Source organism: Triturus cristatus, chromosome 7, assembly GCF_964204655.1.
Source record: "Triturus cristatus chromosome 7, aTriCri1.1, whole genome shotgun sequence".
NCBI classification, from domain to species: domain Eukaryota; kingdom Metazoa; phylum Chordata; class Amphibia; order Caudata; family Salamandridae; genus Triturus; species Triturus cristatus.
This window is the reverse complement of record NC_140590.1, coordinates 1,339,980,554-1,339,998,709: the sequence shown is the minus strand read 5'-3', so window position 1 is coordinate 1,339,998,709 and position 18,156 is coordinate 1,339,980,554. Positions and strand designations below refer to the sequence as shown.

Sequence of the window (18,156 nt, the reverse complement as noted above, 5' to 3'; positions counted from 1 at the left end):
CTGTTTCAAGTTTCCCATATGTTTTGTTTCACTAGGGAGGGGGGAGGGTCCGGGGATTCCGGCGCGATTGTGGCGCTGTTGTGGGAGGGAGGGGAGGGGGGACCCCGCAGGAAAGGCCTCACGGGGAATTGAGAGTATGCTGCTGTACACAGAGCCCTGCAGTGCCTATGGGTCCACGATGCGCTATACTGCTGAAGCCACGCCCGTCTTTTATCACTGGGGCCGAGGGGACGCTTCGCCATGGTCACAGTCTGAGGGGACATGCACCTTTACAGTTGTTTCTGCCTTATGGAGGGGTCTCGTAGAGACGTGATCAAGCTTTTGTCATGGAATGTGCGGGGGATGCGCGATCCCAGGAAAAAAAGACAGATTCTCGCCTATCTTGATAGACATGACATTAGTATAGCTGCCCTCCAGGAAACTCATACTGATCCCCGCAGCCCCCCAGCCTTTGGGAACAGGTGGGCCGCCCATAGGGCGTTTTCGGCCTATTCCACATACGCACGAGGCACGGCCATCCTGATTAGGCGGGGGACGCCCTTTCGGTATGGTGGTATGCGAAGCGACGGCGAGGGCAGATACTGCATGATGTGGGGCACCCTGGGAACACACTCAGTGATCATTGTTAGCTATTATGGCCTCAACACTGACAGTCCTGACGTCCTGAACGCCCTGTGGGGGAAGATATTGGAGGTGGGAGCCACACACGTCCTCTGGGCCGGGGATTTTAACACGGTTAGTGAGCCTGCCAATGACCGGTCTGCACACATGCCCCATCATTACACGCGCAGCCAGGGGGCACTGCGGGGTCTGATAGAGGGCGAGGGTCTAGTGGATTTATGGAGACACAGGCACGCAGACATACGGGAGGGTACCTTCCACTCAACCATAAATGCCTCATGGTCGAGACTGGATTACTGGCTGGGGTCCAGGGGGGTCTGCACCTGGGTTCGGGCGGTCGATCATTTGGCCCGCACGCTGTCTGACCATTCTCCGATATGCCTCACTCTGACCATCCCGGGCTCGCAGGCAGGCTCCAGAAGTTGGCGATTAGCGCCGGAGGCACTACTGGACGAGTTATTCAAGACGGAACTGGGGGACGCTATAACCGATTTCTTTGACAGGAACAAGGGTTCAGTGCAGCGCGCGAGCATGCTTTGGGAAGCATTCAAGGTGACCATACGTGGCGTCTGTATAGCCAAGAGTTTTGGGGTTCTGAGGGACATTCGGAGGAGGCTCCGCCGTCTGGAGGCAGACATTAAGAGGTTGGAGGCAGGCATCTGGCGACAGGGCGAGGGTGAGGGGAGAGCCCAACTGAGGGAACTGATTACAGAGTACGCTGATACAGCGGACAGGGAGGTGAAGTTTAGGGGGAAGTACGCTCAGGCGCGGCGATACGGAGAAGGTGGCAGGCCCGGTAAGGCCTTAGCGCAGGACATCCGACTACCTAGACATGCCAACCACATACTGGAGGTAGAGGATAGGGAAGGCAACAATCACAAAGATGGGGCCCTGATTCTACAGACCTTTACCGACTTCTATGCGGACCTCTATCACTCTAGAGGCACCAACGAAGCGGACCTCCCGCTCTTTTTTGGTGACATTACCCTGGGGTATTTAGCTGACAACCAGAGAGAATTCCTCTGTGCGCCGTTCACCATGGATGAACTGCGGGAGGCGGTCTTCCAGTTAAGATCCTTGACGGCGCCCGAGCCCGATGGCCTCCCGAGCGACTTTTATAAGCAATATTTTGATCTGCTTGGTCCCGTCTTACAGGCGGTTTACGAGGAGGCTTTGGAGCTGCAAGAGCTGCCCCCCACGATGAGAGAAGCCCTAAATATATCAATCCTTAAGCCGGGCAAGCAGCCTTATAGGTGTGACTCATACCGGCCCTTGTCCCTCATAAATGTAGACAGCAAAATACTTACCAAGATGCTGGCCAACAGACTGAACCTCCTGATGGATAAGCTGGTTTTACCAGACCAAACAGGATTTATTCCCGGGAGGTCCACTTCCCACAGCCTTCGCACCCTTTTTTCGATCATACAGCAGGTGGACCCGCGGCTGCCCTTGGCGGCTGTGTCTTGGACGCCACCAAGGCGTTTGACTCCGTAGAGTGGGCATACTTGCACGCCGTCCTGCGCAATATGGGATTCCCGGTGGGTTTCTCGACTTGGATCCAACTGATCTACGCTGCCCCGGCGGCCAGGGTACAAATCAACGGTCTTGTCTCGAGACCCTTCCTGCTGTGGCGCGGCACGAGACAGGGCTGCCCGCTGTCGCCCCTGTTGTTCGCCCTGGTGATGGAGCCGCTGGCGGCGAAGGTGCGTCAATACCATCGGGAAAAGGCATTGCGGTGCCTGCTACGCCCCATTTTGATCTCGCTCTATGCGGACGACGTCACTCTCTATGTCAAGGACCCCCAACACAACCTGAACCCGCTGTTGCGGGAGTTCGTTCGCTTTGGTGGGATGTCTGGCATACAGATCAACTGGGCGAAGTCTCAAATACTCCCGCTTACTCCGGCGGTTGTTCCCTTTGTGCTGGACTTTCCGCTGGAATGGTGCCCTGACACTGTCCGCTACCTTGGGGTGAATGTTGCTCTGGACCGGGAGGAAGTGATTCGTGATAACTACGGGCGTGCCATGGACACGCTCTCTGACACGATTACTCGATGGATAGCCATGCCCCTCTCCATCGCAGACAGGATCTCGCTGGTGAAGATGGTGGTATTACCTAAGTTCCTCTACTACTTTCTGAACATACCTTACTTCCCGGGCCGGCCCTTCTTTTCCGCGCTACAGACGGCGCTTCTGCCTCGTATGGGGCGGCAGACAGCCGAGGATAAAATGGGACACGCTGGCCAGTCCGTATGCGGCCGGGGGCCTCGAACTGCCTAACTTTGAATTGTATTATATGTGCGCCCAGGCGCACTATGCGCATTACTGGGTTAGGGGGCCGAAATACACGGCCCACATGGCTGTGGAGCACTGGCTGGCTGACCCTGTCCCGCTGGAGGGTGCGCTCATGCAGCGCATCTCGACGCGCGTTCGGGACCCCACAACCATAGACTGTACGGTGCGAGCTTGGGAGTGGATAGCGCGCAAACTGCGGGCCCCGATTATCTACTCCCCCCGGATGCCACTGGTGTATCACCCCCAGCTGTCCCTTCTCCGTGAGGGCATCTTCCACAAATTTCAGAGGAGGCGGGGGATCAGCACGTGGGGAGACATCTACCCTAACGGCACATTCGTCACCCTTCAGCAGCTCTGTCAGGAGCCTCCCCCTGACACTATGGAAACGTTTTTATATGCGCGCTTGCGGGAGGGAATGAGTGCCTGCACCCCGGAGTACCCGCAGGAACCACAGGTGCTCCCCTAGATCCATACACTCATGGGGGCGCAGACTGCGTCCCACTTGGTTTCCATGCTCTATAAATCACTGTACGCTGAGGTTGGCGAGCTACAGGACACTGCCAGAGCCCGTTGAACTCAGGACTTGGGACAGGACATCTCGGACCAAGAGTGGCACTATTGCTGTGCGCAGATAGAGAGGGTGTCTGCTAGTAGCAGGCTGCGCATTACGCACTTTAAATACGTGCAGAGATTACGCCTGCTCGTTTGAAGCGGTTTGGGCTGCGGGCCGATGCCAGGTGCGACAGGTGCCGCGCAGACGAGGCTGACGTGCTGCACTTGGCCTGGAGCTGTCCGGCCCTTCAGGATTATTGGGTTCAGGTATTTGATGCTGTTGGGAAGATGCTGGGGGACCCGCTGCCGCTGTCTCCACTGCTGGGCGTACTGGGTTACACTGAGAAGCTCCCTGTGGCTCATAGGAGGTTTGCCTCTATCTGTTTCCTTCTTGCCAAATGGAGGGTGGCCTGCAGGTGGGGTAGAGGGAGGGCGCCAAAATTCAAAGATTGGTTGAAGACACTGATTCTTTGGCAGGACCAACTTGCCCTATACTCTGATCTCCTGCCATCGGCATCCCGGCCCCGGGACATATGGGGGCCCTTGAAGGCCTACTTGCTGTCAAACCCGCAGCTGCCGGGCGATCCTAGCCCCCCCCCCCTTCCCCCCACAGCGGAGTCTGGGCTTTAGCACTCTGAACACTTAATGAGGCGCTGCGAAGTGTTGGCTTTCCTTTTTGCGTACTCTCACTGTGAGGCTGGTGCGACGGGGTTTATTTCGGTTGTTTTGTTCAGTTGTTGATGCTGCAGTTCCATTTGGGCCATCATAGTACATATCTGCGATCACTGTAACGCGGCCGGCCCTTACTGGGTTGTAGGCGAACCGCTGTGTACACCACTGCCTTTCATTTTTATGACACGCTGCCGGCCACTTGTGGTTGTAGGCATTACGCTGTGTACTGTTATCCTATGCTGAATAACGATTTTAAAAAATAAAAAAATAAAAAATTTAAAAAAATTATAAAAAAAAAAAAATTAAAAAAAATATTTTTGCAGTGTGCCTTCCAATTTTCATCACTCTTCCCTTATGTGGAACCAGGCTAGATAAGTGTCTGCCTCTAAGTAGTGTGTTATATATCCTCTAGTTTTCTTCGCTCTTCCCTCCGGTGGACAAGGCTGAATCTGTGCCCTTTTATTCCTTCATGCCTAGTGACTTTGTGCTCTCGCTTAATGTCTGTCTTACATGTGGCCAGAAGCAGGTCTCCGGTGGAAGTAGAGCTCTGTGGGTAGAAGCGCAAGCTTGTGACAGGCAGTGATGCATCCATAGCTTCACTGTCACTCAGCATATGCACGCATGATCCCTCGCTCACCAAGTATACCTAAGCAAGAATAAGAAAGAAGGCATGAAAGGACTACTGCAAAGTCGATGAGACCATATCGGGAAAAGACAACATCGAGTACATGAGCATTTTTTACCTTGATGACACCATTGATAAGTCCGACAGCCAGCAGGGTCCCTTGCTTGTTGAACTGGCAATACATTGTTTCCCCTCCACAGTCTCTGAATCAGCAAGCAGGGGAATGTGCAAAGGAGAAAAAGGATTTTTATTCAGGAAATCAGGGCCACAGAAAACATGAATAGCTCAGCTGAGAAAATGAGTACTCTGCAGGCATGCCAACCTTAATATGAGCTCCACCACCAAAGGAAGCTAGCTCCAAGACTCAAAAGCTGGGGTCTACTATACGGAAACCACAATATGACTTTGTTGTACAGCCATGCAACACACATCAACAATACCTACATTATTTTAATGATCCGCAGGTCCCCCTGGACGGATGGTTCTGGAGCAGGTGGGGAATATTCAGAGTCTTCAGATGCATAGCTGTCCCATGGTGAACTGTGGTGAAAGGAGCGACTTGGCACTAGACGACGGGGGGTCACAAACAGGCTGTACATGGCTATCGGATCACCTGCCAAATTCAGAGTACAAGAAAAAACACTGGTTATGGCTCAGAGATTACCAAAGCCCTAATCCTACAACCAAACAAGCACTGCTATGCAGCTATATAAAGTCAGTTTGTTGCTCCATTCCTGCCTCTTAAAGGCCTGTACATTCTTTCCAAATCGCTCCATTTGCTAGACTGAGGCGGTAAAAAAGTAGACCACACGAGAGTTCCATTCAAACTTAAAAAATCAACATCTTCTGATATAATGCCAGGTCAGTTATCTGTGGCCTACCCAATTCAGGAGCAGATGGACAATATTCATAACAAGTATCACAGACTCCACTAGGACTGAGTGAAATGCCAAAGCCTCAGGGGAGCTGTCCCCAGACAATTCTGAGAATCACTAGAGAGGTGGTTTGGCTCCACCCACATGTTGGTAGGCAGAATTACGTGTTTTGATTAGGAAGAAGTTGTGTACTTCCACAAAAAAAAGAGCTTGCTCTCGATGCACCTGTGATCATTTTGTTACTTTTTCTAGCTGCCTGAGCTTGAACTTTCAGGGGTGCACGCATGATATTCTAATGATGTAAGTTACTAGATAATGCATGGTATTTGTCTCTCTCTTGCAGCAGCACAAACATGAGGAGGGCAGCCACGAGGAAGGTATTACAGTCCTAACCCCCTCTGCTTCATTATATACTTGAGATTGCAAATTTGTGTTTGAGAGCAGCATGGGATGCCCAGGGCTACACTAATCTACAGATCAATTTTAGGTCTGGCTTGACAGTGCAACTGTCACCTGAGCTTATGTGATCAACAAAAACAAACCTTTCAGAGTACAACCAAGAGAGGGTCTTAAGCTCCATCTGCATGTTGGTTATCCTGGAAACAGGATTTGATTGGGATGATTTTGTGTGTTTTTTAACTAAAAGGAATGCTAATATTGCACTTTTTGGGCTGTCACAAAGCTTATACTCAATACATGGCTGAGTTGGTTATGTAGGCAAGCCAGTGACCATGACTATAGGCCTGATCTGTTTATGAAACCTTATGATAAAGGCACCAAGTCTACATTTTATCCTGAAAAGCATATGTTAAAGACAGTAGGCATTTAAGTGTTGATTGTTATTACTATATATTAAATCATACAGATAGGAATTTTGTTACATGGAATCTCACAGATTACTATAGTAGGCAATGGTTTTGGTGTTGGTTACCCGGTTTGACAAGCCATGAATATACAAGGTTTGCTCTCTGAGAACTCTTGATGGACCTTATACAATAGTACTTTGCTTAGTCAACTGTAATTTTGTGTTCCGTTCCTTTCTAATAGTATGCCTGTGTGCATGATAGCTGCCTTGTTCAAAACCTTATGATCAAAACGTACGGTTATGGTGACAAACTATAGGCCTGATTGGTGTACTGGGAAACATTATGTCTGATTCCATGAGTCCGGTCTGCTTATTATGAAACCTTATGTCAAAGGCAGCTGGTCTAGCTTAATTATTGTTATTCCCTTTTTAGGGTCATTTTGGCTTTCTATAGACAGGTATTTTGTTACATGTAATATCACAGATTACCGCAGCAGGTAAAAGTTTTGGTGTTGGCCTCCCACTATGACAAACCCTGAGATGGTATTCTTGTTAGGGCCCTTTGAGAGGGGTAGTATACTGTTTTTCAAGCAGTATTGTAACTATACGCATGATGGTTGCCAGTTTATGTGCACTTGAATTGGCCAGTGTTTGGTGAGGTGTAAAGCCAATGGTAAAGGCTTCATAGGTTCACTGGAAACAGTCATGACAGATCTCATTGGTTTGATCTTTTTATTATGAAACATTTTAACAAAGCTAGTGGGTTTGACCTACTTATTGTAAAAAGCATAGACAACAGGATTTTCAGCATAGAATGTTATTACACTGTGCTAAAGCCAGTAGGCAGGCACTTTGTTACATGAATGTTCACAGATTACCATACTAGACAAGAGTTTAAGTGTTTGTTATTAACCTGAACAAACCACAGGGATAGAATATATGCACTGAAATAATCTGTTTGGCTTTTTGGGAGAGATAGTAGTTTGCTTTGCCAACTATACTATTGTATACATGTGTACTTTTATGACTGTATGCCGGATGGCTGTCTTGTAGAAAGCTTACGGTCAGTAAAGTAGGCTTGAGTTGGTTATGGTGACATACCGATGATAAATGCTATAGACTTGATTGTTTATAATAAAAGGTTACTGTGAATGCAGTAGGCCTGGCATACTGACTGTGAAAAGCACATGTTAAAGTCAATATGTATTTAAGGGTGGAGAGTTATTACTCTGAATTAAAGCCTACAGATCAGTTTTGTTTTAATGGAATGTAACAGCATACTTTTGTAGGCAAGAGTTTTGGTGGTGAAACAGCCTTTACAATGCTGTCTTCATCATGCATGCCTTTACCATGCAGGTGTGTTTTTGTGCCTTTATTACGCATGGTAATTATTGTTACGGTAAATCTATCTATCTACTGAAAAAACAAGGGTTAAAGTGACGTTAGAGTTAGGTGCAAATTTCAGTGACAATGTAACATTTTAAATTCAAACAAACATTGAAATTCACCAGTTATATTTATGTCAAGTAACTATAACTTGTGCCATATATTAACTTTTACTCATGCCCACTGGCAGGCAAACCCTTGATGTGCACAGCCTTTGGCCATGAGCTGCGTGGGGTTAGCACAGGCCTGTGTTTACCTCCGTGCAAGCAGACAACCCCAAGCAATGCACGGCCTTCTGGCATGCGATTGGTTTTGCAGGTCCTGGCTGCACTCAGGTAGACTTCCTGACTTCGCCAAAAAAGTCACAACACCAAAATATCATCCATCTCCAAAAACCACCAATATTTTTAATCTAGTGTATATACCAGCAATTCACACAATGCTATCAATGTTCAATACCAGTGATTACTATAAAAGTGTTTAGTGAAGTTATTTGAAAACAAAACATGTCTGTGAGTCTTTCTTTTAACATAGCTTTTATTATTTTGTTTTGTGAGCTGAAACATGGTAAAGGAAAAACTTCAAGGCATATTGTTTAGTGTTTAAAAAAGAAAAACTAACATGTCTCTGAGTCTTTCTATAAACACTTAATTGCCCACAAGATGCAATCATAGAAACATCCACAAGGAGGACTTGCACTCCAGCTGAAGAGCCTAAAACTCCAGATAGGGATGCTTTAAAAAGCATCGATTGGGGGCATTATTTAAAGGCCCAGAAGACTTATTTTAGGGGCAACACCAAGCTTAAAAAATTAATGAACAAAAAAGCTCTTGCAGGACATTATGGGGCGCTCCTAGAAAGAGTAGTGAATAATAAATAAGCAGCTTCTGCCTTTAGGTGTCCCAACACACAACTAGGACACCCCTTTTTTAGGTCGAGCCTGAGTCAGCACACATGCGCTGCTCTGCGAGACTTATTGTCCTTGATTATGGAATAGAAGCCCTGCCCACTCTCCGCCCATATTTGTCATTGGCTTGTGTCATTTTCCTTCGCAAATGCTGGCTTCTGATTCCTTAGTAAGCTTGTTAGTCCCTCCTTAGCACCTCCTTGTCTTCATTTGTAACCTCCCATGGCGACTGGCCCCTTTACCCCAGTTGTTACAGGGAACGTGCTCTTAAGTTTGTGAGCACTCTTTTCTTTAATGAGTTTCTCTTTGTGCAAGCATGACGTGTGCGGCTTCAGCTGGTTTTCTATTATTGTTTCCTGTTTGTGTCTGTATTGCTTGTTCAACTTAGGCGCCCGTTGTTGCTCATGTCTTCGGTAAGTGTTGAGCTTTGGCGCATGGCTCTCCTCTCAGTTCACTTAATTTCCCTGTAGCCAACTCCCGCCCGTCGCTGTTTATTTTCACTATTGCCATTGTTCTGTGATCGTGCCACCTCCAGCACATTGGGAATTATTTCTACTTCTTTATTAAAAGCACTTCTGTCAAATGTTTAGCAGGGCAGGAGGATTGCATTATGGGTTCCTCGCAGCCCCTAACCATATATAAGGTCAGCTGGGGTCCCCAGTGCCCCTGTATGCACTGAGCTCAAGGAGGCGGATCGTTCAACATCCCAAGCCTTTGTACTTCCAGTAAGCCCTCAGCTGGCGCTTGGCAGGGCCTGGTAGGATCAGCGGCGTCGACAGGCCGGGAAGAAAGGCTTCCAGTCGCTTAGTTACACTCGATTCAGCACCAACAAAAACCGTCCTTGGAGCCCCCACCCGTTGTATCCCACCGCTCCCTTCGGTCTCAGACATTTGCTAAATTGGTGCCAGTAAAAATATTATACATTCCTTTAAAAAAACGTTGCGGATGGCTGGCTTTCACCCATTTCTATTCTTTTTGGAGTGCCTGCTGCTTAAAAGACTGCAAAACGCGTTATCCATTTGCACTCTTTGATTTAAAGAGCCTCTCAGAACAGAGACATTCTGCTCAGCACTCTCACAACACTCTTATAGCTGAGTGACGCTCTATACTCTTAGGGTCTCTCAGAAAAATGTCTTCATCTTCTTTGCGCTCACAACTCCCTCACAGCTGAGACATGCTCTTCTCTCACAGAGTCTCTCTCTCAGGACTGAGACATTCTTCTCAGCACTCTCTCGACTCTCTCACAGCAGAGACATGCTCCCTACTCTCAGGGACTCTCAGACCTGACACATCTCTTCAGCACTCTTACTACTCTCACACCACCTCACCTCCGTGAGGGAACGACACTACCTCTGGAGCCCCCTCTGACGAAGCCCTGTGTCCCGGGGCGGAGAGCTGGTCTTCCCCAGCACAGGGAGACGTAGTGCTACAGACCGGGGGCAGAGCAGGAGCGACCACAAGCCCCAGGAGCACGAGGGGCAGCGCCAGCTAACGGCGCCACGCCCCCACCTTACCGGGACCTTCATCTGTACCTCGCGCCTCCCGCATCGCGGGAGACGCAGCGCTGCAGACCGGGGGCAGAGCAGGAGCGGACCACAAGCCCCAAGAGCACGAGGGGCAGCGCCAGCTAACGATGCCACGCCCCCACCTTACCGGGACCTTCATCTGTACATCGCGCCTCCCGCTTCACGGGAGACGCAGCGCTGCAGACCGGGGGCAGAGCAGGAGCGGACCACAAGCCCCAGGAGCACGAGGGGCAGCGCCAGCTAAAGACGCCACGCCCCCACCTTACCGGGACCTTCATCTGTACCTCGCGCCTCCCGCTTCGCGAGAGACGCAGCGCTGCAGACCGGGGGCAGAGCAGGAGCGGACCACAAGCCCCAGGAGCACGAGGGGCAGCGCCAGCTAACGACGCCACGCCCCCTGAGGTCACGGGCAATATGTACAAGCCCCGGCTCCCGCCACGTGGGACGCGCGCGGGAGTGCGCCGGGCTAAGCCCGGGCAAAGGGCGGGCCGTCTGTGGCCGTCAGAGGAGGCCAGGCCGGGCCATCTCTCTTCCTCATTGAGAGCAAGGTTCGATATGGGTAAGCGGAAACTTCTTACCACACAGGACCAGGGGGGGGGCTAAAGCTAAAGTCCCCAGAAAGTCGGCCACTATTATTTCATATCTAACTTCAGCAGTGGGGGTTTTAACATCAGAAATCGCGCAGGCTGAGAGACTTAATACCATCGAAGCCCAACAAACTTGTCCTTTGCAGCTTCCAGGGAAAAATCCCGTCCCACTAGAGCCTGTTGTTATTGTTGGTCCATCAAAAATCAACAGGAGAGGAAGGGATCAACACGGCTAGTCCCCTCAGTAGGTAATCAAGAATCAACAAAGCCAGTGTACAGTAATTCAAAACAAGGGGCACTCTAGTTAATGCAATACATTAATCAAACGAGCACAGAGCCACAGATTCCCTGTGAACCGTTATGTTCATGGAAAGTGAGTTTGGCCACTATGGAACAATACCCAGTGGGTATAGAAAAGCCCTCACTCGCCAACCTGGTTGGTGACATGCTTCATCATTGGGCTTCCACTGGGACGACCGAATGTCATCCCAGTGTGCTGCGACGCCAGGTTACTGCGGAGCGGGGTTTGTTGTGTGGGGAAAGTGAATTTAAAATGTCCAATCAAGTCAAAAAGAAACTTTAATAATTTTGCTTAATTGGAAAGGAGTAAAAAGGAGTGAGGGTCAAAAAAATAAAAGACCTGGTTCACTCCGTGGCGGTCAACATGTTTCTGCCTCTAGGAGTGTTAATCGGGCATTCTTCAGGACCAGAGGGGGAAGTGCGTAGCCCCGGTGGTGTGAACTCACTAAGGTCCACCCTACCGTGGGCTATTTGTGTGAAAATCAAAAAAACACGAAATAGTGTAAACTCCGCCAGATAAAGTGATTAATTATGGGGAGAGGAACGAGTTTACTCTGATGATACAGAGAGACAAACAAACACAAAGACAAAACAAGAGAGAAATATCAATATTTGTCGCAAAAATCGTGCTCTACAGATCAGGAGTTAGGAGCTGATGTGCTCGATGGACAAATGAGTGCCTCTAGATCTACCTCAGGTGCCAAAAATGTGAGAAGCTGTGCACCTAGGTGTAGTCAAATATCGGTGTGAAGATAACAAGATGTTATCCTATCAAAGGTGACTAATAGTCAAATCTCGGAACGCACGTGAAATGTAACAGTGACACTCATATGCGGAGAAATTGGGCTAGGGACTGATAAAACTGCCCGCGATGCTCAGTATGCATGAGTAAAGGAACGGATCTTACAGAGAGGCCAGTCCGTTAGATGCCTCATGGATCCCGGGAGGGGGGTGGGAGCAAATTGGCACACCCTGCATCAGGAGAAAGTGAAAAGAAAAAAGAAAACGGAGTTCGTGTGAATATCACGAACGGAGGGGAAAGCGAAGGCTCGCTTACCTTGTTGGGCGAGGAGCGGATAATGTTACTTACGCCCTTGCTGCTCTTCACCCGTGATATGCCTACACAGCCTCTTGCTGCCGGGTCCGGATAGTACTGATCCGGGGCCGGAGGTGTTCATATAAAGAACACTCGGCGTGTCCCTGGTCAGGCCCTCCAAGAAAGCTTCTGCCTGATTGGGTAGAAGGCTCTTCCTCCAAAACTGATTGGCCTAGGGAGAGCCAATCAGTGCGAAGGTAATGAAAAGACGAGGTTGTTCGTTGCGCTAGGCAACGCTTAACAACGAAGGTAGAAAAAAAGGAGGTATGCACAAAACTTATTGTTGGTCCCCCAGCCCAGGCACTGGAACAACATAGTGCTGCTGGAGAAGATTTGGTCCCCGTTTTACCATCGATTACTCCTCAAATTACGCTCCCTCAGGTCCCTGCAACAAAAAAGGCAATCTAAGCCCCAATCAAAGTGTACAAGGAGAACGAGTAAAAAGCCAATTAAGCGGGACTCTACATCTAAATGTACCTTATCGGACCCCAGCCCAGTGACTATCGATTCCCTTCACTCCTCTGTTCGGGATATGGTGGAGAACATTTTTTCTAGCCGGCTCGAGGAGACCTTATCTAGTATTGCCAAAGATATTATTGACACTTTGAACTTGTGTGTTGCTAGCCTACTAGAGAAATGTGCTCAGATTGATTCCACCCTCTCAGCTATAAATAAGGTTCATAACCCCCCTCAAAATAGTACATCTCTTGGTTCGGCTCATCCGAAAATAGCTGGCCCAAGTAGTATGACAGTGGGTGATTCTTCTAGGATCTCGAGCCTAGCTGTGTCCCCCAAGTCGAGCACCACAATTACAACCCTTGAGGTCAGGGACACGCAGGGGTATTCGAGTAGGAAGACTAGGTCTTTAGCCCAACTTAGGTCTCAGGACATACCTGTTAGCGGGCATATTCCATGCAACACATTAATTCAACCTTGCATTAATCTCCCTCCCGAGGCTGATCCGTTGGTGGTTATTCTGGTTAGAGTTCCGCCATTAGCGCATGGTAAGGTTGAATCAACCAAAGCATTATTGTCAGTTACCAGGAAATGGTGTGACCAGAACTGTTCAGGCGATACCAATATCTCACGTAATATCTTAACAGCTAGGCGGGTTGGATGGATAGGAGGTGTTAAGAAAAAAGTTAAGGGGGATTGTGTGGTGGTTAATTTTAATAACCCCTTTGTAGCAACACGTATGCTATGGGATGCCTCAGATCTGGATGGGGAGGCTGGTAACATTAGGGCTGTCCCTTTATGTTTTTTCTATCCATCGCCCCCTAGACTTTTCAACGCTCGAGGGAGATATCGCCCCGTAACACGACCAGAGACCCCATTGGTATCTGTGCCCTGTGCAGTATTTAGTGAAGAGCCTGCGCCTTGGAGTTCCCCTAAAGTTTCTTCTCAGGTTAACCCCAGAAACAATAGGATAGATAGGACCACAGATGTTATTGTCACATCTAACAGGTTTCTACCCCTATCCCAGCTAGATGTAAATGACTGACTAGACCTTCCAGTCCCCAATTTCTGTAGCATCGGAAACGAAATAGTTAACTCAGGGGACAATGTAGTCTTTGTTAGGCTCATGAGTTGGAATATAGCTGGGTTACGCTCTAAACTAGAAGATGCAAATTGGTTAAAGTTTGTCACTGGTCTTGATATTATAGCTTTACAGGAGACATGGGCTAGGGAAAACAACCTGTGGATTGATGGCTTTAAATCTTACTTTCAGCCTGCCCTACCATCGGTAGCAGGCAAAGCAAAGGGAGGGCTGTTGTTTCTTTTCTCTATAAAACTTAAGGCTAAGATATCCCAGATAGACACAGCCTCCCATAATTGTCAAATGGTGGAATTTATTACTGAGTCTCAATCCAAAATATTGTTTATACATTTTTATAATGCTGGTGATTGTGTACCTGAGAATGAGCACTTTAGTTTTTTATCAAAATTTTTAGAACTGTATAACGCTTGTCAAACCACTTTTGTACAAATTATTTTTATGGGTGATTTTAACATTCATCTTTGTGATTTTAATTGTAAGATTGTTGATCCTCATGGCCCTCCCCACTCCGCCCCACCACACTTTGAACATTCCGCCAAGGGTGAGGCTCTTGAAGAACTCCTTCATTTGGCGGATCTTTTTGAACCATGCTTTTTAACTAAGAGTGAACGGGTAGCGACATTTGAAGCAAAGGATACTGAATCAATTATTGACTATATTTTCCTATCCCCTGCTCTTTTAAGGTTGGTCCATAGGTATAATGTTTTTCGCTCACCATTTAGTGATCACAATCCTGTGATCTTAGAACTAGACAAGGATTTTTGCTCTAAGGAGGCCCTATTGGCTCAAGTTCCCCCTGTTACCATGGCCCCTTGTGACCAAGGAAGGAAACTAAAGTGGGCCAAAGTAGTTCCGGAGGATTTTACGGAGAATCTAATTGTGAAAACCAGAGATGACTTTAGGAAGTGTATGGACCCTTCTATATGAGGAGGAGAGATCATTTTTGCCTTTGATTCTATCTGTAAGCAGGTTGCCTCAGACCTAACCATCACTAGCAAACCGCGTCCTTTACAGGGAAAAAAGTGGTTTGAAACTAGCTGTTCTAGGGCTCACCAAAATATATTAACTACCCTAAAAAAGCAACCCCGGGACAAGGCCCTAATAGCTTCCCTTAGGAAAGATTACAAACTCATTATCCAGGTTCGAAAAAACAAACTAAAAAAGGAGGCCTGGGATGCCTTAACATCAGTTGAGGTTCTTAAGGATAGTGCAAAGTTTTGGAGTATAGTTAATAGTCCACTCTTAACGGGGAAGGAAAATGCCCCACTCGACATTAATATTCCAGAGGGGGAGTGGCTGGCTGACCCATTTTGAAGGAATTTATGCAAGTAATTTGATTCCTGAATCTTTTAAGGTTCCTGAAACCTACTCCCCCCTAAACCTTTTGATATTCAACAAGAATGATGTGGGGAAGGCGATAAAAGACTCTGCCACTAATAAGGCCCCAGGTCCAGATGGCGTCCCGCTGGATCTTTACAAAGGGGACATTGACCTCTGGAGTAATATCTTAACTAATGTTTTTAATGCTAGTGTTGTGAATGGGCTTCCGGAGTCTTGGTCTAAATCAATCATTATACCGGTTTTTAAAAAGGGAGAGAGGGGTGACCCGAGATGTTACCGGCCCATCTCATTAATTGATTCAGCGGTCAAAATCTTGGGTAAAGTGATCCTGAATAAAATTTCAGATTGGGTGACGGAGAGAGGGATTTTATCGGAGGTCCAATACGGTTTTAGATCAGGCAGAGGTACCATGGACCAGTGCCTTAACCTGTACTTGTTAATTAACAAGTATACAAAAAACACTAAAGGATCCATATATCTGGCATTCATGGATCTATCCACAGCCTTTGATCTGGTGAACAGATCAAGGCTGTGGACGATCCTGTTGGATCTGGGGATTGATCCTTGTCTGGTTTACTTTCTAGCGGAATTGCACAAAGATTTGCACACTGCAGTAAGGGTGTCCCATGAGGGCAAATGCACACGTCACTTTAAAGGGGTACGCCAAGGATGCATCCTGGCCCCCTTACTTTTCACATTATATATTAATAGGTTAGATTTAACCTTAGGTAAGGCCAGCTTGGATATCCCGCGTATAGGGAACAGTATCCTCCCTGTTCTTCTATACGCGGACGATGCTGTCCTAATGGCTCGTACCCCTCTGGGATAACAGAGACTACTGAACTCCTTTGGGGAGTTCATGAGCGCACTGGATCTAGTGGTGAATAGTTCAAAATTGCATGTTATGTCCCTGGGTACACGGAAAAATAAAGTTAAACATTTTTATTGTAAAGGAGTGGAGGTCACAAGAGTAAAGGCATTTACCTACCTGAGGGTCATATTTGATGACAGATGTTCGTGGGCCCCACAGCTTATAGCAAAAAAGAATAGCGTAGGTAGAGCATCCTCCGCTATACTAAGTTTTGCCCGACGTTTGGCTGGCAAACCATGTGATGCAGTTCTTGCCATCTACAGGGCGAAATGTTTAGCTTTAGTGGTCTATGGTGCTGCAATTTGGGGGTATAAAATAGCGGAGGGAGTCCAGATGGTAAAAAATAAATTTTTTCGTTCACTCCTCTCCACCCCCCAATCATCCCCAACCTTTTCAATACATCAAGAACTGGGGATGGATTATGTGTCTGATCGTATAAGTCTGGCCCCCCCTAATATTTTGGTTGAAAATATGGTTGAACCCTGAACTCTCCCTAAATCGATTGATTTTAAAAGACTGTATTGCATTAGCTAGAGTGGCCGATATCCCTTGGCTCCTGTACATCAGGAAAATGTTTTATAATCTAGGGCGCCCAGAGATTTATGAGAATCCAGAAGTGATTACCAAGAGGGATATTGGCTGGGTTAAAGTTCCGTTTTTGAATTTAAGGTCTCAAGAGCGGGAGGGAGAGGAACTTAAAAAAGGGTCGGTAAGGGCTCATTTTTTACTAATTACCTCCCCCCAGATTGAGCCTTATCTTAAATTGGTCACGAAACACTATCACCGCTGGCTGTTGACCAGATTTCGTTTTAATTTGATCCATTTTACTTTAGGGAGTTTTAAAGGCTGGAGTAAACCAGAAGATACTGCTCGTTGTAACTGTGATGGTAGCTCAATTCAAGATACTGCGCACTTTATTTTATTCTGTAAATTTTATGCAGAAAGCAGAAAGATGTATATTATACCATTGTTGCAAGGGAGAGGATTTTCTCAAATTAAACCTGCATTGATGTATTTGCAATTACTAGACTGCCCATGGAATATTTTCAACATTGCTAACTTTCTGGTTGCCGCGGCGCGGTCAAGGAAAAGACTCGATGCCCAGCCTAGTTTATGATTCTAGTGATATATGTACTCGTCTGGATGAATTTTTATGATGTTTGTATTATATTGCATTATCAAAATGTATTTAATTATCTGTATGAATTATAGTGATGTACTTTTATGATTTTAATTAATCGATTAAAGTGGTTTTGACTTGACTTGACTACTCTCACACAACTGAAGCATCCTCAGGGCCTCAGAGATAAAGCACTAACCTCCTGTGCCCTCGAACAACTCCCTTACTGCTGAAACAAGCTCTGCACTCTCAGACATTAGACATCACCTCGTGAGCTCTCTCAGAGGTGGGACATTCTCTCCCCTGCACAGACGTGTCAATATATTTATTTTCCAGGAAGCCAAAAGAATTGTGTGAGAATAAGGTATACACTAAATGTTAGTTACCAATTGAGTACAGTGCTCTACTGCCTTGTAGCTAGAATGGATTTACAAGCTAAATGACGGTGCGAGTTGCAAAGTAAAGAGCAAACACGTTTAACATTCACTTGTAAATAGATATTTACGTTTGCTTTCATTTACAAGCATTTCCTATGTTGGTAAGAGATTTCTGTTGATTAAATATATATCATATTTTTGTTTGTTGTGCATTGTGTCTATGCCAACCATTGTTGTTGCTGTACTGATTTCTATTTCCTGTCTTCAGATGCCGCTTTGATTCAAACATTCTAACATCGCTGACTATACATTTAAACAGCATTGTATTATGATACATTTACTTCTTATGTAGAGGCAGGGCTAAGCCGTATAAGGAAGTGTAATCCATATTTTGTAGTGTACATTTATAGGCCTCTTTTTTTCTAGGCACTGGGAGATGCATGATTTGCCAGAGGATGTTGAGTGTTTTGCAGTGCCCACCCTTGTATGCTTCTCTCCACCATGCTATTTTTGTCACTCTGAAGCACCCGATGTTTCCTTGCACTCCACTTTACTGTTCGCCGTCTGTGTTTACTCCCGCTAAATCCTCCCACTTTCCCGCACGTGTACTGCTCACACTCCTTTGTGATTCTTTGTGCACCTA

The 18,156-nt window shown here is 47.1% G+C and overlaps 1 protein-coding gene across 2 annotated transcripts in view; it reads right to left on the bottom strand.

The window, feature by feature from the left end:
* Positions 1-18,156, bottom strand: part of LOC146811999 (uncharacterized) — a 364,821-nt gene that overhangs the window by 299,789 nt on the left and 46,876 nt on the right. For both annotated transcript variants that reach the window (XM_085614549.1, XM_085614550.1), the window contains 3 exons: positions 5,209-5,377; positions 4,883-4,967; positions 4,650-4,785 (listed from right to left, as the gene is read on the bottom strand). In XM_085614549.1, the coding sequence (XP_085470675.1) occupies positions 4,650-4,785; positions 4,883-4,967; positions 5,209-5,363 (376 nt within the window). In that variant the 5' untranslated portion in view covers positions 5,364-5,377. The remainder of the gene's footprint in view (positions 1-4,649; positions 4,786-4,882; positions 4,968-5,208; positions 5,378-18,156) is intronic.